This window comes from Falco rusticolus, chromosome 11 (assembly GCF_015220075.1).
Source record: "Falco rusticolus isolate bFalRus1 chromosome 11, bFalRus1.pri, whole genome shotgun sequence".
NCBI classification, from domain to species: Eukaryota; Metazoa; Chordata; class Aves; order Falconiformes; family Falconidae; genus Falco; species Falco rusticolus.
Genome location: NC_051197.1, coordinates 6,921,434 through 6,942,788, shown reverse-complemented (window position 1 = coordinate 6,942,788; position 21,355 = coordinate 6,921,434). Strand labels below are relative to the sequence as shown.

General features: G+C 41.1%; 2 protein-coding genes and 1 long non-coding RNA gene across 4 annotated transcripts in view; 1 reads left to right on the top strand and 2 right to left on the bottom strand.

Annotated features, from left to right (window-relative positions):
* Positions 1-1,195: 1,195 nt before the first annotated feature.
* Positions 1,196-7,996, bottom strand: CZIB (CXXC motif containing zinc binding protein). 2 transcript variants are annotated; one of them, XM_037404553.1, is made up of 8 exons: positions 7,826-7,996; positions 7,655-7,738; positions 7,180-7,236; positions 6,368-6,449; positions 5,866-5,897; positions 5,355-5,432; positions 2,266-2,331; positions 1,196-1,438 (listed from the first exon to the last, which is right to left on the bottom strand). In XM_037404553.1, exons 1-8 carry the CDS (start codon positions 7,829-7,831, stop codon positions 1,361-1,363), a joined length of 483 nt encoding a protein of 160 aa, XP_037260450.1. In that variant the 5' UTR covers positions 7,832-7,996; the 3' UTR covers positions 1,196-1,360. The 2 variants fall into 2 exon arrangements, with proteins under 2 accessions (XP_037260450.1, XP_037260451.1); XM_037404554.1 differs by lacking the exon at positions 7,655-7,738 and having other exon boundaries at positions 7,826-7,995.
* Positions 7,997-8,158: 162 nt separating this feature from the next.
* The window catches only part of LOC119155658, a 34,951-nt gene continuing 21,754 nt past the window's right edge, over positions 8,159-21,355 (top strand). Inside the window, exons 1-2 of the long non-coding RNA XR_005106786.1 lie at positions 8,159-8,412; positions 13,146-13,263. This is a non-coding gene — a long non-coding RNA (uncharacterized LOC119155658). The remainder of the gene's footprint in view (positions 8,413-13,145; positions 13,264-21,355) is intronic.
* Positions 8,723-10,602, bottom strand: MAGOH (mago homolog, exon junction complex subunit). Its single transcript, XM_037404555.1, has 5 exons — positions 10,466-10,602; positions 10,265-10,323; positions 9,999-10,109; positions 9,611-9,693; positions 8,723-9,003 (listed from the first exon to the last, which is right to left on the bottom strand). Exons 1-5 carry the CDS (start codon positions 10,551-10,553, stop codon positions 8,904-8,906), a joined length of 441 nt encoding a protein of 146 aa, XP_037260452.1. The 5' UTR covers positions 10,554-10,602; the 3' UTR covers positions 8,723-8,903.

The following is a 21,355-nucleotide window of genomic DNA, read 5'->3' as shown; positions in this document are numbered from 1 at the left end:
TGCACGAGATCCCTTTTTTGCACAAAATTCATTATGGTACGTGTAACTTGAACTCCTCTGCCTTTTAAGCCCTCCTGACTTCCCGTCTCACTTCTGGGAAGGCGAGTCTTTCCCTGGAGCTGAAGAGCACAGTAGCACTTGCTTCTGAAGCTCTGTGTAAAATGAACATAGGTCACGTCTTTCAGCACAGCCTACTGTGTCCTGGACAACCGAATGTATTAGCAGAACATGAAAATGTAAGCATGTTGGTTGGATGTGACAGATCAGATTCAGAGGCTCAGAAACCTCCTTGGCTGTACTCTTCCTTTGGATATCTCAACTTCCAGGTTCTCCCAGTATTTTATCGCAGTAAGTAGGCAATACCATATCTTGAAGGGTGAACCACAAGTCCTAGAAAAGGGAGAGGCATGCTTTAAATATGTAAGCCCAAAGGCTTATAAACTTTTCCTAGTCAGGGCTGTTTGCTCTGCAGCTGTAATGTGCTGTTCTAGTTTTCAGCTGAAAAGGATTATTTTCAAACTTACTTTAAAACTTACCATGATTGTTCTTGCTCACTTAAACAAAGAAAGGAAGGTGAACATTTGGGAGGATGAAGGAAATAATGTATCAAGAAACAATAAACAGACCAAAAATCTTTGCATTAAATTCACCACAGAAGATTTTTGGGTTTTTTTGGTTTTTTTTTAAACAGCTGGCAAGATTGTGAGACCACTTGCCAAGAAGTAGAAAGTCTTGTCTTCAACTAGAAATGAGTGAGGTTTAGTTCATGGTATAGTCAGAAAGATAACTTGATTTTCAGAAGACTGTAACAGCTATGTGTAAGCGTCAATAGCAGTCAAGCTTCGTAAGTGTTCTCAGTAAACTCACCTCAGTGTCTTCACTTGAACTGGCAGAAAGCTACTAAAGATGCACTGTTTCCCTTGACAGTTAACACAGTCCCTTTACTAACACTCATAGCCATTTCCTGGTGATAGGAGTGGTGAGTAAAAAGACCCCGTTTGCTCATGTTAGAGAACCAAATGTGGGTACTTCTTAATGATAGGCTATTAAAAACCTGAAAGGTTTTAAGTTAAGTAGTTAAGCTACAGTCCACAACAACCATGAATGTTCCCAAAACAGACACCATTAAGAAAATGGCACAGTTCAGACAAGTGTATATACTATTATCAGTTTGTACTGAGGCCATCTCAAAGTGCTCTGTGAAAAATATTTTATTAGGGCATGCTGGGGACAATAAGTACAACTTAGGTTTCCATTTCTGAAGTATAGCCATGTGAAAAGTACTCCGAGGAAACTGCGTCTCTGATGGTTACAGCTCCTTCATCAATAAGCATGTTAAGATTTATTAGGGGTATGCACTTTAGCATTTTACAAATTTATGGGTAACTTCATAGATTCCAACAGATTCCTTTGTTTTTTCATCGTAGTCATTCCAATCCTACAGGAAATAAGATTTCACAGTATTAGTCACAGGATAGAATGCAATCATGTCTAAAACACAGACTGGAATTCAAACAGAAACTAAGCCTTACTCAGAATTTGGGTCTTAAATTTCTGTGGAAAGCACTGTGCAGTCACTGAGCTGAGTTCTGATAGCTGAGAGAAGCAAGAGCACTGACCTGAAATTAAATGAGCTTCAGTCTCAGTGTTTTTATTTCAACATTTTTTTTTTTTCTCATATGTAGTCCACAGTCTGTAGTGAACAAGACCGCAACTATGGCAGATGAAAGGATTATCTATAATTTACAAAACCCTAGTCAGGTGGGTAAGCAGACAAGCAGATCTGTGCCAAGTAGGATACCAGGGAACAGATTTGACCTTGAGATTCTTGCTCACAGCCAAGGAAGATTTGCAGTGCTGGAGTCATTATCCTGAGCTTTGAAGGACAGTGTCTTTATATTATTTTTACTATCTCTGTGTGCAGGAAAAAGTGCAGGCATCATCTTAAAAAAAATAAGTTCACCACTGTGAATAACCCCAGCCATTTAGTACTCCAAGTATTTACTCTCTGGAACTCCTGAGTGACTTAAAAGTTGCATTTCTACCTTTGTCAGCTGCTAAGCTATGCATACTTCTAAAATGATGCTGTTAGTAATGCTGGTTGTTCATAGTTGATTTAGTTTCTCTCTCCAGCTATGACCTTCCTTTGCCTACATGAAGGAGCAAAACTAGTTTCTTGCATGTGCAAAGTGTGTATTTTAGACTGGTGACTTAGGGAAAGTAAGCTAGATAATTAGATTTAGTAATGAAACTAAGACAACATACCTTTTCTAACAAGTTTATGTCATTGAAAGGTGTACCGGATTCTGCACCTTCAGCAGCAAACCCTGCCTGTAAGCACATTTGCAGTAAATTTTTAAGAGTAAGTTGTACCAAGAAAATAATTATCATTGAAACATGTTTAAAGAAAGTAACTCAGCACAAACTTTCATTGTATTTCTTTTCAATTAGTTAGAAAAAATGGTCACGCTCTTCCCTGGTTAAGGGCCAGTATAAGGTTTGTGAATTGGGAATCTATAAACTACCACAGAGTGAAATGAGGGAACATGATCCTCGATTTTTCCTGACAAAAAGGTATTTCCAAGTATTCTAGATAATGTTAAACCTGAGTTTCTAAGTTTATCTAGTAGCATACAACTACCAGTAGCTTTAATTTGCATAGAGAATCCATACAGGCATTATGTATAAAGTAGCTTCATAGTAAACTTGCACTGCAAGAAAAAAAACAGAAAGAAAACGTGGAATAGAGTTAATAGGTTTGGCTTAAATATTGTCAGATCCCTGTAGAGAAGGAGCAGCTTGTATTTGATTTAGGTACAGAAGTAAATAGCAAGCTTTAGGTGAAAAAAGTAGGGAGTTCTTTACTGTTGCTGTAAAGTGTTGAAGGAAAGGATAGCTCTAGGAAGGAAGTAGCACTATCAGTGGGGTATGGCAGAACAGCAAGGTGGTGGTTTTTTCTTCTATAGGAAGAGCTCTCTCATTTTAGGGTTCACAGTTACCCTGCTGTAAATTAAGTTTTACTAGTTTTAAAACAGAATTTAAAAATCTCAGCCACCTCTGTAACATATAGGAAAGTCTCTCACGTTGCCATTTCTAACTACAGAATTAAAGTATTTTGGGATTTGAATGGAAGGTTAATAAGCACTTGGGAGTTAAATAAACTATAGAGTGTGGCAGATGTCACAGCAGGAGAGCTACCTGCAAGGCACAGTCTGAATATGGCCTTTATGCAGTTGTCAGAAGCCCATCTCAAGGGAACTACAAGGGTTGGAGAGGAAGATCAGCAGCATGGGACAACAACCCAGAGCTGCAGTATAGAAGTGCTAGGAAAATAAAAGAAGCCCTGCTTGTGCCACCTGGAGATACTCATCAGCCCTCCAAGTAACAGAAGGCATGTGGCTGGAATTACAGGCTTCTGTACCAGACAGTCAGCGGGACTTGTGTCATTACAGCTTTGGCGTCAGAGCAGAGACTTGTTTAATCCCTGCAGAAGGGAGCTGAGCCATGCAGTGACTTGCCTGCGCTCTGCTGACTGGCAAAGGACCAACAGCTAAAGCATAAACATGCCAAAGAAGCAAAAATTCCTATTGATTGTTGCACTTTTGTTGCCAATGAAACTATTGGTTGTGCCACAAAACAAAGAAGCTTAAGAAGGTTTAAAAGAATTATTATAGAGAAACCTCAATTTTTTAGTTGAAGCATTCACGTGAGGGACAAGGACAGGAAAGGAGCTAAACTGTCCTCAGGTAAAACCAAAAATTATGTATCAGATTTGCAGTAGATCTATCTACTTAAGCACATTAAACAAGAAAGGCAAGGAACTGGGCCCGGGGAATTGTCCTTGCCCATTATCAGAACACACAAGTACCCAGTTTGAATGTGTTGGTGCTACTAGGTAGGAAGATTTGTATCAGAGAATTGAAGGATACTTTCTCCTCTTTCAGACTCACAATTTTTTTTTAGAAAACTACTACAACTACAGCATTAAGCCAATCTAAACTGACTTCAGGTATGGCTATATTATATCTATCAAAAAATACAAAGAAAATACAGTAATGCTATGGCATTACGCTATGTTTGGTGATAATCAAAAGCCAGATCCAAGGCTGTGGAGAAGTCAGGGTGGCTTGGATCACATCAGATACGAAGCAGTTTATAGAATTGTTTGGAACTGCAGCAGGCTATATATTTACTCATTTGGGCATCAGGAAATTATCTGAAACATCTGCTCGGGGATTCAACTGTACTGTCCAATACAGTGCACAGACCAGACTTTGAGAATATTACATTAAAAGCTTTATTATAGCTTGAAGACTTTGTTCTGCAGATAAAAATAAAATTGACAGCTACAATGCAGAGCTATAAACATCTAAATTTGTAATCTTCTCATAGAGTTTTCTTGAAGTGCAAGGTCCTAGGTCTGGCTGCAAATCTTTCAAACAGGAATAAATTAATAACCATTTTGTTCCTCAAAAGATGGGATTTGCTTTAATAAAAGATGACATCCTGCTGCACGCTGCAGTGGTGATTTTACTGATAGCAAATTTGTTGTAGGATCGCTTTATTGGTCTGTTTCTTAGCACAGTGTCACAGTCTGAGGGAAGGATAAGACAGGTTTATATTTGTCAGTCTACACGTAATCCAACGGGAATAATAGGTTAAATATAGTAGGGAGTTAACTAGCGTACAGCATGACCATGCACAAGCAAATGAATGGCTGAAGACTGGCATGGCTCTGAAGAAATCCTTTAACTCTGAACCTTGAGGTGTGCTTTGCAACAGTCTTTTAACTGCTGCTGATCTTCAGTCTTTGATCTAGCTTCAAATGGAAAAATGCCAATATTTCTTACGGCTTTAGTGATGTCAAATCTCAAAGAGAATTTTATTTCTTTTAGAGGCTATATACTGAAGACTGTTCATAACCTGAACTTCATTTATTCTTTGTAACACACCAAGAAGAAAAGTGGCACTCTCCTGAATGTGGCTATCTAATTACGTACTCTTGCAATGCCCATTTGGGAAAGACTCTCTTTTGCAGTAACCTGGGCAACGAAGACCTTTCAAATGAATTCAGATGAGCAGTGTTGAGTCACCTGTAAGGCAATTTGAATACAACTCCAAGGTGTGTTTATTTTTACTTTTTAATGGCACAAAGAATACCAGAGTTATTAGTGTTAGCTGCTTGTGTTGGAGTCAAATGAAGTAAAAGAACTGTGAAGAGGACGGAAAGCTGGGGAGGTCTAGGACATTCCAGGAAAAGCAGTACCATTTCATATAGTGTGTATTTTATCACTCCAGAGTTTATTAAGAATCGCTCTTAAAAACTGAGAAACAAATAACAAATAAGAACTCGCCTGTGGTTGGAAGTCAACTGGTTCCAGACCTCGGCATTCAAACTCCACTATCGTTTTGAATTTCTCGCTGTCTTCAGCCTATAATCGAGTCAGGATACCATTAGTTTTCATCAGAGAACGACAGTGACAAGCATTAGTCTAGGAATTAACTGCTTTAAAGGCAGTACTATCAACTCTGATGTCCCAAGTGACAGCAAAATCCTAGGGCTCATTTAATAAGTGGTCATTAACTAGAATTTCTTAATCTCACACAAGGAAGCCTTCAAAAGGAAACTAATATGGGCATTACAGAATCACCTCTCATTTGCGTGACAAAATCTTGCGGTTTGCTTATGAAATGGGTCAGATTGTCCTACACTTGAGACTGTGCAGGAGTCTACAAGGGACAACTTTCTGTCAGGAGAGAATACCAGCTGTTTGTGTTCTTGAAAGAGGAACGTGGATAAAGCAAAACCTCAAATTATTATTGCTTCTTTTTCTTTCACTTGTGATATAAAAGAGAAAAACTTACGTTGTAAGGCTTGATTGTCTGACTTAAAATATCTAAAAGAAAACATCAGAAGTGTAAAAGTGAGTGGCATTATGTCTTCAGTTTTGTTCAGCACAAACCAATCACCACCACCTTCTTTCGAAGAAATTTCCTTATACAAAGTAATCAAGCAGTTCCTGCAGTTCCTGCAGCTGGCCCTCAAAAGGTAGAACTAAAATTTTCTCACTTCTCCTGAGAAGTTTACATTACACCATTTTGTTACCCTACCAATACAAAAAAAAAATTGCATGGTTCTGTAAAATGACATCATGGATACAAGTTTTGTTCATGCAGAAACCTGAACTCACTAGGAGGCCTTGCTGTTTCCTTCATGAGCATGATGACAAGTACATATCTGTTGTGAACTCAAGAACCAGGAAAAAAATCCCTGGTGAACAGTGTCAAGCAAAAATGAGACTAAAAATAAACTCAGGATAAGTGTAAAATGGACAATGCCTCTTGAATATTTGTCTTAAGTACATACCAATGGAGTTCTCCCTGGAGCACAGCTTGCATTTCTGCACCATAGTGGCACTTCCTCTGCCTCCTTTCAGGGGAGCACTGTCCTAAAAACCACGACAACAGAGACATCATTTTTACCTGTGCTCTGGCTGAGCCACTGGAAACCTCTGCAAAGGCAAAGTAGCTTTCACAACAGTGGTCTTTAGCTTTTTAGAAATACTGCAATGAGAAGGCTTTTTTTACACTAGAGATCTACAATTCAGAAAGCTGTTCTAATTCTGTTCTAGACAAAATAGTAAATAATGGACAGTTATGTCTTGTCCATTTGGGCACGTATCATTAACTCCTCAAAATATACTTACTGTTCAGTAGTATGCAAAAAAAAGGGATGATTATTTCTAAGAACAGAACCTTCTCTTATCTCTGACAAATTTTATCCTGCTTTTGCAGTTTCCAAATGCTAATTTAGCATGCTTAACTCACTTTGAATTACCTAAACTTGTCCAAAAAGATTCCATCAGCATCAGAGAAATATGCTACGGGAACAACCTTATTCTGCTATCACTTCATATCACATAGTTTTACAGAAATGTGGCCTTTCAAAGCAGACGTAAATACCCTGTCACCAACAGTCACCATTCCAATGGTGTATTTCAAAACCTCCAAATTACTTTTTTTAGTATGACAGCATTTCCTGAGTGCATATAACTATTAAAATAGCATCTCCTCTGAAGGGCAGGTTGTCACATCCCTGACGCCAAGATCCCTTGTGTGTAACAGGCTGGGCTTTTTTCTCCTTTTCGTTCCGATGTAGGTTGTAACAGAGTGACATACCATCAATCGCAGGCACTGCCATTTTTCAGAAATTTCACCACAGTTCCCGCATTTCAGCTGGAAAACAAGCGTAAATAATTTAAAGCTTGCCCATAATAATGGATTGACAAGATGAAGAAACTCAGGCGAGCCCTCCAGATTTGCAATCCCCGCTGTTTCACAGCTGAGCGGAGCCGCAGGCAGGGATCGGCTGCTGGCTATCCCGACAGACCCGTGAGCTGTCGCGACCTGAGGCTCTGCCGCGGGCGGAAAGCGCGTTACAAAGCACCGTCACGAAATCAAAGCGCGGTGCTGAGCGGTGGCCGGTGCCCAGGGACCCGCCGGCGGGGCACCGGGCACCGGCCACCGCTCAGCACCGCGCACGGATCCACGGCACGCACTAACGCGCATATCCCTCCGCCGGTGCCCCCGCTGCTGCCGCGCAGCCCCGCGGTCTCCCAGCACCGGGAGCGCCGCCCCCGCGGCCCCGCCGCACCTTGAGGTACCAGTGGAAGTCCTCCCCCTCGGCCCGCAGCCGGGTGATGTTCTCCAGCGTGGCGCGCAGCTGCAGCCCGATCCTCTGCAAGGCAAGGGGCAGCGAGGGGCCCTCAGTCAGCCCGCCCGAGCGCGGCCCGCCTCAGCCCGCCCCTCCGCGGCCGCTACCTACCCCCATGGCCCCGCGGGGGGCGCGGCTGCTGGCGGAGGCGCCGCGCCACCGGGCCTGCCCTGGCGGTCCCCCTCAGGCCCCGCCGGCCTCCTGCGGCAGCACGGCGGGTTTCAAGCCGCTCCGGCGCGGTTTGGTCGGGTTTTTTCCTCCACCCTCCGCCCCGTTGCGTGTGTGCCCTCAGCCAAGATGGCGCCGGCGGCGCGGCCTGTCACCGCCCTGCCGGGTGAGGGGGGGGGACAGGCGGTGCCTGTGGCCGGGGGGTGAAGCCCCACGTGCTGAAACCCCAGGTGCTGGCACAGCTAATAGGGGTTAGAGGTTTTCACCTCACAAAACCCGTGAGGAACATCCTCAGAATCCTGGACCAGTGCAGAGGTCTTGCACAGAGCTGTAGAAAAACCGCCACGCTGAAGCTGAGGCATATTTGGTCCTCTTTAAGTGAATACTGCACAATAGATCTGCTAGTCTAGAGCTTAACTAAATACATTGCTTTTAATTTCAGGTTTTCTAAAGCTGGACGGGACTATCGGTGCAGATCCAGGATGGCTGCCAGATGGCCTGCTGTCTGCTTCTGCTCTGAAGGCAAACAGGTAATTGCTGCAGCGGGTCATTATCAAGCTGACATATGTCTTTGCTCCAACTAGTAACCACATGCAGAGTTAGGGCTTCAGTTGTTCTGTGTATTTGAGTTGGCCAACAAAATAGCCAGCTCAGGATAGTAACAAAAGTTGATCTTGACAGCTGGGAAAAGCTTCATTTTGCAGAACCTGGCTTAATTCCATTTCCTACTGCTGCATAGATTGAGAAGTGAAATACAGCTTTGTGTGACACAAATGAAGGAACATACCTTGAATGTACCATGATAAAAGAAGTGTTAGGAAGTCAGTTTCTAACTAGAAATTCTAAATTAAAAATACAGATCTCACCATTTTATTAAGACAGTCACTGACAGTTTATAAAAAAAAACCAACCAACAAAACCCCAACATACATAAAAGCTTCAGGCCTCAATAGTGAGGAATCAAAAGAGCATCCCCACCCCCCCGTACAGACATTACAATACAAATTTCCATTTGTTTGATTTAAATTGGCTTAATTTTGAAGTGTAGTCCAATAAGACTGAAGACTAGACACTTCAGGTCCTGGACCAGGTAGTAGAACACTCTCAAGCCTTCTGGATCCCTGCAGCGTGCAACAGAAGGAAGGGAGAAAAAAGTTAATTGTATGTTCTAGGAGCGCAGTTTATAGAACTAACCTATTAAACAGCCTACAGGGACTTTTCAGAGGTCCTCATAGACATTAACGGATTTGTTTCATTCTACACTGATTGATGAAACATTCTGTACTCCAAGAATGCATGTTTTAAGTCTTAAAAAAATGTGCATTTTCATCATGAAAGCAAGTTGTAACACCACTTTGTCTCGATTTAAAAAAAAAACAACAATACCCAGTCTTTTCAGCTTCGGTGAAACACAGAAGCACTGGTTCTCCCAGTGTGAGACCGAGAGAACACTGGCATGGACAACCCAATGACAGTTCAGTTCAGAGACTGAGTAAGTCTAACAGGGGTCCCTACAGTAAGGTTAGCTGCTCACAGTTTCAAAATACAGCGTGTAATGCCACAGTATAAAAGCATTTGGTACATTACGCTGGAACGCAGAGCACTTGTGCCCCCAGGAAATGATCTGCACTTTGAAACAACATAAAATACAAGTACCTAGTAATCAGCAAGTTCTAATATAGGTCATTTCACAAAAACACCAGCAACATAAGAAAGCGGAGGACATACTTGGATTGATTTACATCAATGAGTGAACCGATTTTTGATGTGGTAAAGGAGATGTGCTCATCACCGATTACTATTTCAAGCTCCTGAAAAAGAAAAGATTATATAGAAACTCAAACTATTGTTGTATGGTATTGGTTACAGAAATACTTAAGTACTGAGATGACAGCTTTTCCATTTTTATTGCAAGGGTATCGAACACAGCAGGCTTGTGAATCACAGTAACTCTCACAACTAAATTTGCATTTAGGCACCACTCAGGTTTTAAGACACTATTTGTTTGCCTCTTGGCTAAAAACAATACTGGCTTAAAGAAAATCTTCAGTTACACTTCTAATGAACTAAGATACAAAAATTAAAGCAGCAACTCGAAAAGGCATTGCACACCGACCTGTCGACCCACTCTGTCGGGAGGCGGCCACAGAGCATCATCTTCTTTCGTGATTTCACTGTCGTCGATGATTCTCTTCAGCTCCTCCATCACGCTCTTATGCACGTAAGCCTACGGACAGCGTTCCGACGTGACCGACCAGCCCCGGGCCCCACCTGGCTCGCTGCCCCGCATACCCTCCCGCACGAACCACCCCCCGGGTCCCGGCAGCCCCCGGCAGCGCCCGGGCCCCACCGGGACCCCGCCGTGCAGGGCCGCCTCCCCACCTCCTTTCGGATCATCACGTCGTTCTTGTAGTTGCTGTTGTTGGCGTAGCGCAGCTTCCCTGCCGAAGACAGGACGGGCGTTAAAGGCCGCCCCGGCAGCGCTAGGCCGCCCCCCGCCGCGGCGGCCCCCGGCCCGGCCCCGCGCCCCCCCGGAGCCGTGAGAACGGCCCCGCCGCCGCCCGGCCCCGCCCCGCCCCTCACCATCGGGCCGGAACTCGAACTCGAGGAACTCGTGGCCGAACTTGCCCTTGTGCCCCACGTAGTAACGGAGGTAGAAGTCGCTCGCCATGGTCCCGCCACCGCCCCGGCAGGCACCGCGGCGGCGCGCGAGAAGCGCGTCACGGCGGGCGGGGCGAAGCGCTCTCCCGCTCCCGGCGGCGGTTGGCGCGCGCCCCCTGGCGGGCCCCGGCGAGCTGCGGGCGGGCCCGTGAGGGGAGGGCTGGGCTCCCGCGCCCTCTGCCCGCACCGGGAGGCGGCTCCGCCGCGGGAGAGGGGCAGGGCCGCAGCCAAGTCCCCTAGCAGCACCAGGCGGTACAAGTGAGGGGTGCCGCGCCCCCTCCTGGGGCCGACGTTCGGCAGGCGCATCCCCGAGGCGTGCCCGGGCAGCGACGCCGCGCCGTGTTCTGGTAGTAATGTTTGCACTGTTAGACAGGAAAAGAGCCAGAGTGGTGCCTGATCTGTCACCTCCCCTCGCCCCGCCGCGGTGGTGGCGGCGGTGGTGGCGACGGCCGGGGCACCGCCGCTGGCCCCCGGGACGGCCGGAGCCCACTCAGGGTCGGTGGGCCTGGCAGGGCCCTCGTCTCAGGCCCGGGCGGCCGCACCGCGTGCTCAGCCCTGGAACCTGTGGCTTTTTTCTAGGCGGAAAATGAAAAGTATTCACTCATTGCTAATAAAAGCTTCCTTGTACTATTTAGACATAGTAGTAATAAAAGAAAACTGAGGAGCAGGTAGCTTTTTATTATGAATTCAGCCATTAACGTTTCGCATTACTGCATTAGAATCTGAATTGTGCCTCCCTCAGACGAAGGCGGTGACACACCCGGTGGTGGTGGGTGCTGTGCCCTGGGCTGGGTGCTGCCCCACGCAGCCCCTACACCCCTCTGCCGCCCTCTCACTGCTCCCGGTTTGCTGAGGTACCCTCAGCACTGGTGGCCTGAGGTCTGAGAGTGATGGGACTGGTGGCAATATCTGCCTTTTTCTTTTGGGGGGAACTGCAGGGAGAAAGGAAAGAGCCTGAGACATGTCATTTAGTAAAATATTCCCTTCTGAAGGAAAAAAAAAATAGAAATAGGGTGTCTCTTTTGCTGATCACTAGAAGGGGCACTTTTTATTGAAGACCCTGAATGAGGGAGGACATTTTGTACTGCCGTAGCGCTGATGAACTTGATTTGGTTTAGGTCGTGCTGCAGTCACATCCCAGGTATAGGCAGTTAGTGCAGGGCTAATGAAGCTCACTCTGCTTTAGAGTTACAGCAGGGTTAATTATGGTAATATTTACTCCTATGAACTGAGTGGAAATAACTGAACTGCTTTCAGGTGTAATCTGTGGAAATCGCAGTCTTTGGTATGGTGTGTAATGCTCAAATAATCTTTTTGATCTCAGTTAATTGTGCGGAGGAAAGCCCAAGGTGTTTGCATCTGGGCATAATTCATATGTAAACTGACTAAACTAAACCCCCCATTGATAGGTCAGATTTGGTTGTAGTTTGTTTTTCAGGAGCCCTGTATGTTTTGTGATCTAGTGTCCTCTTCTGACTGTGTAGGAGCTGTGAGCTTTCACTAGGACAGTCAAACCCCCAAAATGTTGGGATTGGTTGTTGATTTAACATAAATTATTGCAGTGAGAGGCAGTACAGTAGTTTTCTGGAAAAATCTGAATGTTTAAATCTAGGCACTTATAAATTAAATTTAAATAGCTACTTTGGATATATTTTAGGACTTCATTGGATTAAAATAATGGAGCAAAGAATTGTCTCGTTTAACTTAAATTACTATTTGCTTGGACCTAAAGAGACTAGTCACTGGACACACACAAAATAAATAACAATTATAGACTCACCAAGAGTGAGAGAAGAAAATAAAAAGGTAGAGGGAGGTGAAATATTTAAGGCTCACTTTTGAACAGATAATGGACTCTAGTGTCATTCACTGCATGGTAATAAGTCCAGCTCCTTCTCATCTTTCTAGGTTGGACAGCTTATGTTCTTTTCCCAAGGGAACTGGAGAATATTGAAAGACAATGATGAGGAGTCTGGAGAAATCTATTTATAAATAAAGATTAAAAACTAAATATGCACAATTCAGCTAAATGATGAAGCAGAGCATTTTTACATTGAATCTGGCAGTACTCATTCCATTTGTATTGTGGTTTGATTGTTCTGTATGATGTGGCATATGACATGATGTGTTGTACTGTGTTTACTCAGAGAAAATTTAATCCTTACCTGTAGTTAAAAGTTAATAGAATGACATCTTCAGAGTTCTGCCAGAAATCATTACAAAAGTGAAAACATCTTTTGAGGTTAGAGTTTTTTCTATTAGAAAATAAGATTATGGTTAATTTTGAAGAAAATTCTACAGAAATACCTCAGAAGGTATTAAATTGTTAATGAAACAAGACACAAGTTTGGCAAACTGAAATAACATTAGGTGAAAGATGTTCACTAAAAAACCCCTCTGAAATACTGTAAAGGGTGTTTAGTTTTTTTAAAAAATTCACTATATGAAGGTTTTAAGAGTATAAATCTTAAAATAAATGTTAAACCACTTTTCTTCTTGCATTTACATTGTGGTTAGGAATTCTGGAAATATTAGGTCTGGCCGGGTTTGACTGGAAGGTATATTTGATTTCAGAACATACATGAGTTTTTTCTGTTCACAGCTGAGGTGCTAGGAGGCAAAGTGAGAACTGTAATGGAAAGCTGCCCTGCATAAGGAAGTTGGTGTGTGCACTTTGCCTGGATTTATGTCTTAGTTTACTTCAGTTTAGCTCCTCATGGGTAAGTGACTGGCACATGTGAAAGATACATCCTACACTCACTCCTGTTTAACTAAGACGGATGTTACACTAATCCAATTAAATGACTTTCTGTAACCTCATAGACTCTTCTGGTTTACAGCTTCCTAACAGTCTCATTGGATGCCATTTTCCCACTGGAGCAGTTATGGTAAGAAAGACCTCAGCTTCTGTGAATTAAAGATAGTACTCAGCCTGTTCTGCGTATTAGTTCTAAGTATATGCGTAAGAAGAGGATAAGTGTTTTGCAGGAAATGTTGGGAGTCCTTTCTTCCTGTTAAAAGTAAATTGGGGTTGCAGTCTCTCACAGCATTTAAGGATCAAACACATGTCTTTTTATTCCATTTCTTCTTCCTGAGTTTTTCCATGTAAAAAGATCTAATGTGGTTATATTGCCTTATTCTGTTACTGTCTGTCTGCTTACAGGAATCTGATGTGGTTCATTGCTCTTCTGTCTATCCAGTAAGAAGCACTTTCGGTGCCACTCCATGTACAGTGTGAATCTTTGTTTAAATAGTATTGTCCTTTTGTAGGAAGATTTCTTGAAAGTGATCACTTAATACTGCCCTAATTCTTTAAAACTAACGAGTACAAGCTAGCAAAGCCCTCTCATACAAACAGATGGGAGCTACCACTAGGAAGCTTTGCCAGATGCGGGCTTCTGATGAGAAAGTTTTTCTGGAGTGAGTTCTGTCTAAGTGGGACAAAGTCATGCCTGTGCTGCTGGGCTTAGTAGCTTGGGTTATTGAATCAAAGGTCCCCATATACTTCCCATCACAATAAACCTACCTGTCTATCATTCTGTCATTTATGGCACCTTTCTGTTAAAATTTCTGGGGTTTTCTCCAGTCCTCTCACTATTTATCTGGCTATGGATAGTATCCAAAGTATATTAATTAAAGAAAAGAGTGTTCTTTTGTAATCTCCAAGGGCTGGTTATAATTAAAATAGGTGACTAAAATTTACTGGCTTGTTGGCCGTAGTTTCCTGCGTTTAGGCAGGCCCTTGGTAGTAGCTAATAAATGTGGAAAAGCATTAATTATTTTTCATCTTTGGGCTTGAATATTCACAGTTGCACTCTGCTTTCCTTATGAATTTCCATTCTATAAAATATCTAGAAGTTGGCCCTTCAGTAGAAGAGGCATACTGATACAGAAATAGCTGACCAATTGCTTTCTTAACATTTACAGGAAGTGCAAAGAAATTAAATCATGAGCCTAAAAAAAGAAACACTCGCATTTGTACCAGGTTGAAGGGTGGAACTATTACGCTGCTTATTGTATGAACTTGGTCATCCAATCTAAAGGTAATACCAACTATAAACTCTGTATGTTCCTCTTCAGTACTGTCAGGTTTGACTTCAAGTTCAGAGGGTGTTTTTGTGAGAGAATGACTCCACTGTAATTGTCTAAATTGTTTTATAAAACTTTTTGAGAATATCAGTTGCATTGTTGTTTAAATTGCTACATTGGAAGGAATAGCAAATTGGAATATGAGTTATCCTGAGAACCTGCATTTGAATTCATGTGGGAGGTGTCAACTGTCTTTGAGTTCTGTATACTAATTCTAACATATTTTATGATGAATGCATATTATGGGTAAGATAAAAATATTTTTTGCTGTGTATGTATTAGTTTTTTGTTGTCTTAAAATGAATGTCATGTTTGATGGCATTACGGTAGATAGTGTATTGCTGCCACAATGTTGTTTGAGTGATCTCGACACATTTGTAATCAAAAAGCATGCTACACTTGAATGCACTGGCTTAAGGTTGTGTTTGTGAAAGACAGAATGTCTTTCCAATGTGTGGGTTGTAGTTCTTTTCATTCTGTTTAAAAGCGTATACAGACACTAATTGTTCTGTCTGAAGAAAATATCTATAAATGCAGATTTTTAGCATTATTATTTTATATGATGGATTGTAATATGATAATATGCATATCAAATCTCGATACTGATACTAATTTGTAAAGTTTGGGGTAGTGGGTTTTTTGTTGTTGATGTTTTAAGAAGAGCAATGTTTACATGATTTTCACTTCTGACCTATGGGGAGCAGTTTTGTATGAGACTTGGCAAAATGGGGGAAATCAGATAAACATGCTTTTGAATATTTCTATTTGGGTTTTTTCTCATGTCAGTAAAAGCTGGCAGAAAGCTCTAATAAGTCAACCTACTTCAGAGCCTAATTTAACTTAGTTTCAAGGTTGCAAGATGTATGAATTGTTTGTATTTTCCTGAAAACCTGTTTATGACATTGAAATAGTTGTAATTCTGCTATGTTTTTCTCTTCGTTAGAAGTGTTGAATATTTTGGAGAATTGAGTGACACATTTTTTTTTCATAGATTCTAGATATGTCAGGTTATTTTCTGATATTTTCTGTCTGTAACTTGTGAAGGTATGTCCTAAACATGAAAAGTTTTATGCAGTTGCTTTTCCTTTTATCTACAGAAGCTTTAATTATTTTTGATTCCTTTATCAAAGAAACTAATTTCACAGACTAAATTAAGACAATATAATATTTGGACGTTAATACATTCATAAAATGTTTCTTTAAAATGTATTTGATAGCATTTCATGTGTTCCATGGTGTGGATTTTGATTTTGCATGTAGATCCCTGTTATACCTGTGTTACTTCTTCAGTTACTGGGAAGGGAATTATATCCTAGTTTTGAGGAATGTTAATTTCTGTGCCTCCATTGTCTGAAAGATAATTAGTATCAAAATACGGCTGAGTCGGCAGTCTGCTGTGGCTGTTCAGAGACAAGACTGTGAGTTTCTCTGTTAATACTAAGCTATGCATTGTAATAGGCTATTTAAAAAAGACCTCCCACTTTGTATCTTGAAATTGCAATACAGGTAAATTTTATCTACATGGTTAAAAATACAGCTCTGTAAGAAGTAACATCTACTTGGTTTTGGTGCCAAGTAAAATGACCTTATTGCTCTGTGAGGTAAGGTTTTCCCTGCTGCGCTATGCCACTGTTGCCAGATACTGACTGACAGACGTTCTTTGCAAATGCACATCCTTGTTTACAAGGCAATACTTGATGACTAAGTAAACAAAAATGCAGTGTATTGATGTATGTATTAGAAGAAAAAAAAATCCTAAACTTAGTGTAGACTCAGATGTGTAAATGAGTGTCTGAAAAGGAGAAAGATTAATGGAAATTAATGGAGAACAGGACTGGAAGGGACTGTCTTAGCTGCCATGTTTGTCCCCCTATCATTAGACAAGATCTGCTGTGTCTCATGTGAATCTCTTAGTGAATTTTAATGAAGATTTTTTATTTTGGTTGATTTTGATTTTCTGCTTTTTCTATGGATTGTTTTTGTGGCAAATGCAAGTTTATAATGTAATTTACTTTCTCATTTGAAAAGTCAGCTCCCATATGAATCTGGTTCTACCCTCTTTGGTTTGGCAATGCTAGAAGCTGGTGTGTACTCTGGTGTATTAAAATTGCTAGCCAGGAAGAGTAACAGGGGGGTGGAACAGATGAATCCACCTCATAGCTTTATTTCCACAAATAATTTAAGAAAATAAATACTACTTATTTCAATTGCTTTTTTCATGGTAGAACTAACTTCAACTTACACAAAATATTATTTGCACTTATTTAAAAATAGATGTGTGTTAATTCTCACCTCAGAATTTTACAGAGATATTTACGAGGGCTGACATGGAGGGCTGAAGCTTGTATCCAGTGGTTTCTTCTGAGATGCAGAAAGAATCTGGCACATCTTGACTGAAGTTAGCATGTGTGAATTTTCCTCTAAGTAGTTCCCCCAGATTGTTGGTATTACATAAGAAAAAAGTATCTTACGTCACTGCATGTTTCAAACTTTTCATTTAGAAATTAGCCAAGTGCTGCAGTCTGTTCATGTATTTCCGTGGAAGCTGGTGTTGCTTAAAAAAATCTGCCAAACTGTTTGAAGATTCCTCAAGTGGCAGGGAGCAAAATTATTTATTTAACCTTTAGCACATGACCTTCCTATAGGTGCAGGTTATGTCTACAAAAGGGCTGTATGTTTGTGGAGATAATCAAAGGAGTGCTGAACATTTTCCCTCTCTAATTAGAATGTCCCAATTGAAATTAGAATGTGCCACTTGAAAGGACATCTTAGTTGTGTCGAGATGCTCAAGATGATACTTCAGACTGTGCTACTATGCAACTTTTCCTTGCCACCCATGTGGCCTTGCTTTGTCTTCAGTAAATGAAATGGTTTACCAAATCCAAGTTTTGATCATCTGACAGAGCCTTTTGACACACCAGAATTTCACAAACTTTACAGTAGAGGTGAGAGACCTGGGGCAGTGCATATATAACAGAAACATTTGAATTTTACCTTTACATGCTTATGCTGCTCTGAGTGGACCTTATGCTCTCTGTTATGCTTTGAAAAGAAGCTGAATTGAATTTTATTTCTTCCTAATTTTTTACCTGTTCTTCTGCATACTTTTTAATTGGTTTTGCATTTCATTTTTTCTCATGCTTGTCTGCTCCTCTAAACAGCTCATGTTCTTATAATGTGTTTGATTCTGTTATTTGGTTCTTTGCTTTTCCCTTATTCTGTAAAGAAGGAAACTAGTCTAGCAGGTCTGGAAATCCAAACATAAGGCTTTATTAGCAAGAAGGTAGAGACCTCTGGCATGTCCTGTCTTCTCACAGAAAACTTCCAGGCCTTACTTGTCCCCTGCATGCATTGGATTTTCCAATCTCTACAGCCATTTGAAGATTTATGTCAAGAAAAATACATTGCTTTCCTTTTATGTAGGTAACTGTACCTTTGAGCAGTCTTTGATCTGGTGGATGCAAAAGTACCATCCATTTCCTGTGCAATCCTTATTTGTAAAACCTTTGTATAATTTTCAGGGATCCCTAGCAAGAAGCAGGCAAACCCTCAACTTTCAAGAGAGCCCTTGCAGATAGACTTTATGTGCAGGAGATGTGCTGAATTCATTCTGGGTTGCTGTGGCAACCTTTTTCTTCTTTATCCAGAAAAGACTGCTTTATCAGTGAACATACACTTTCACAGTACCCTGTGACTTTTGTTCAGGGTGTTCATGCTCTTAGAAGCAATAGTCAGTTGGGCCCTGAAATTAGCAGTTGCAGGCCCTCCTGTACATCTTTGCTCACTAATGCTCTTTGTCCTTCAGCTGTAAGTATACTAGTATTCCCTCCACATTCTCTATGTTTTTTGGCAAAAGACTGACCCTTCCATACTGCATGGGGGCATATAATTTCAGATTCTGTATTTTAAGCACTATTGTTTTATAGCTAGGGGATAAAATTCTCAGTCCTGCTGTTCTTCTGTCCACTTTCCCTGATCTCAGAGTTCTTGGTTATCTTTTCCAAGAGTCTCCTTTGTTGTATGTAACTGCTCTCTGGCCCCTAGGAGCCATCAGATTGGTTCTGTTTCATGTTACTTACAATTTTTCAGTGATAAAAAAATAAGAGGATGGAAACCCAAACCAAGATGAAAATGATGGTACTGACTGTAATAAACTAATCCCTTTCCAGAAAAGAGGGAGTTATTTCTCTGTGTATAGATCTCATAATAAAGTGAGTTGACCCTGTCTCAAAAAATCATTCTTGATTTTCAGTCAAGGTAACTGTGACTAGAAATCTATCCCATTAAACCATGGAGATGGTGCATAAGCAGTACCTTATTGACAACGGTTCAGCGGAGTGGTAGATGGCAGCTTAATGAATTAATGTATATATTTTTATACATTTCCACATATGCAAGTGCATATGCATGTTTTTTCCTACATAAAATGAAATATCTTGCCCACAGATGGCTCTTGGGATTAAAAGGATTGGAAGTAATAACACATTTTTGTTTTCAATGAATAAACCTGTTTTGCAGTTATCCCAGTCGGCAACATCCATCTGTTGAACATTACTTGGGCGCTGCCCCCTACAAGAGAAAACTTACAGGTGAAAAGATGTTTAGACTGTGTCATTACATTAATTAATTATCATTAATTTTCATTATATGTCGGTTTCATGCTGTTTATAAAACAGTTTGTGTAGAGAATTCAATAAATGATCAAGACTTAACCTCCTCATAATACCACAGAAAAGGCTAATATGAAGGAATATATTTTATGCTTCTGATTCTTAGAGAATAGCATGCAAAATGGTGTCAGTATTAGGTGTAATATCTCAATGTTGGCATAATAGATACAATATCCTATAAACACATCTCACTTTTAACGGTCTTCATTGTACAGGCCATGAACTGACATTGTGTGTTACAGGATCCTGAGGAGATGCAGAGCTGGTTTGGATGGCTGGTCATACCCCAGCCTTCATTGCTTTTGGCCTCTGGGCCCCTTGCCCAAATACCCACTCTGGTTTCAGCACCAGCCTTTGTGGCTTGCTAGCCTGTGGGGTCTTCGACCCAGCTTTGAGGGAGATGTTACAGAGCTCTTCTTCTACAGAAGCTCCTGTGTTGAGGTTAGGAGAGGTGTGCACATTCTTCCCCTCTATGGTGGCACAAAACTCTGATTTAGGAAGAACAAAAGGGTTTAAGTGCTTGCCCAATCACTTTGCATCCTGCAGTGGAATAAGAAAGGTCAGGCAATAACTTATGCTCTAAAAGAAGACTTCAGTAGAATGGATTTAGTTTATTTAATAGTAAAGAGAAGGTCATGTCTTTTGTTCTTTTATTCTCACATAAATTGATTTTGTAAAGTTGAAGTTATGAAGAACACATAACCATTTATGTTCTATGGCTTTGTTATTTTGCTACTGGAGAAAAGGTCATCATCTCGGTGGGTACCTTATACTCCATGGTCCATTAAAATGGCATTATTTCTGCTGATGCTGAAGCTCTTTTTTTTCTTGCATTTGTTTTCTCTTTTCTGCTTTTTCCCCCTAACTTCACCTGTCCCAAGTCAACCCAGCTCCAACTGGGTACTTTGTCGTGCAGTCTAGTATATCAGAGGTGCTTGCATGTGATTATATCTTTGTTTTATTTGGGTTATAGCAACTTGAATGTCTTGGCTGTGCTAGCCCGATATGCCACTTAGATTCACATAGATGTTTTTCATGTTTTGTTCACTGTGCAAGAGCTCAAAGAGATTTCCACTGTAGTGTCTTTCCTTAGGGGAATGAGTTGCATTATCTGTCTCAAAATGAAGTGTCAGTAGAAGGCAGTGACCAAGAATTGGCATTCTTACTTTTTCATTGACCTCTAACTTCTCAATATGAGGCTTCTCCAAGAACTGAAAGCCTTTCTAACAACTCAGTCTATTCCCTCTTTTTTTTTTTTTTTTTTTTTTAATACTCCCACACACACCCTGCCGAATTCTACTAGAGCTCTAACTAAGAAAATATGAGGGCATCTCAGGAGTGAAAGCATCTGAGAGGAAGGAACCAGTTTGGGGGCTTGCAATTCAGCATGCTGAAAAAAAGCAAACCAAAAAAGTTGGGAACCCCAACCCAAAATCTCACAACCCTTCCATCTCCTCTAACATTCATGTTTCTCTGTATACTCAGAAAATACTACCTGGAATCACAGACCCAAAATACAAAATAAAACTATATTACCATTATTAGCATAATGATATTCAGTAGGATGACACTTTAGTTCTTATTGAGAAGCTTTTTAATGTAGCATTTATATACTGGAAGAGGATTTGTTGTTATTGTTTTAGAGGCCTTTTTATTGCTTTAGACATAGAGGGGTAATACTAACATCTATAAAAATAATGGCAACAGATAAAGACATTATGCCAGTCTTGAGCAGTTTACAAACTGAATAAACATTAAATCTTTTTTCACCAGAAGGGTGGCTTTTTCTGTTCTTAATGCAAAGTGACTACAATTCCAAGTTCTCTTTAATTTTAGATGTAGTTCAAAGTATAAAAATTGGTGAAAAAACAGTACAATCTAGAGGAAAATTATTTGCATACTGCAGTTGAAGCTGATAGTGTTTCTGCAGTCCTTCCCTTTCCCCTTTCTTTTTTTCTTTTCCCTTCATTCTCTCTCCCTGGCCACCCCCCCCCCCCCCCCTCCCCCTCCTGCCTCAGTTTATATACATTTCTGCTTGATTTCTTTACAGGTC

Excerpts from the sequence above, each read along its gene's own strand:
- CZIB (XM_037404553.1), bottom strand. Across the intron at positions 5,898-6,367 it reads CTCCAGGGAGAACTCCATTG|ATATTTTAAGTCAGACAATC; the intron begins GTATGTACTTAA and ends GTTTTCTTTTAG. Across the intron at positions 5,433-5,865 it reads AGACAATCAAGCCTTACAAC|GCTGAAGACAGCGAGAAATT; the intron begins GTAAGTTTTTCT and ends ACTCGATTATAG.
- MAGOH (XM_037404555.1), bottom strand. The coding sequence starts at position 10,553 with ATGGCGAGCGACTTCTACCTCCGTTACTACGTGGGGCACAAGGGCAAG. Across the intron at positions 10,110-10,264 it reads ACGTGATGATCCGAAAGGAG|GCTTACGTGCATAAGAGCGT; the intron begins GTGGGGAGGCGG and ends CGCTGTCCGTAG. Across the intron at positions 9,004-9,610 it reads ATTGATGTAAATCAATCCAA|GGATCCAGAAGGCTTGAGAG; the intron begins GTATGTCCTCCG and ends TGCACGCTGCAG.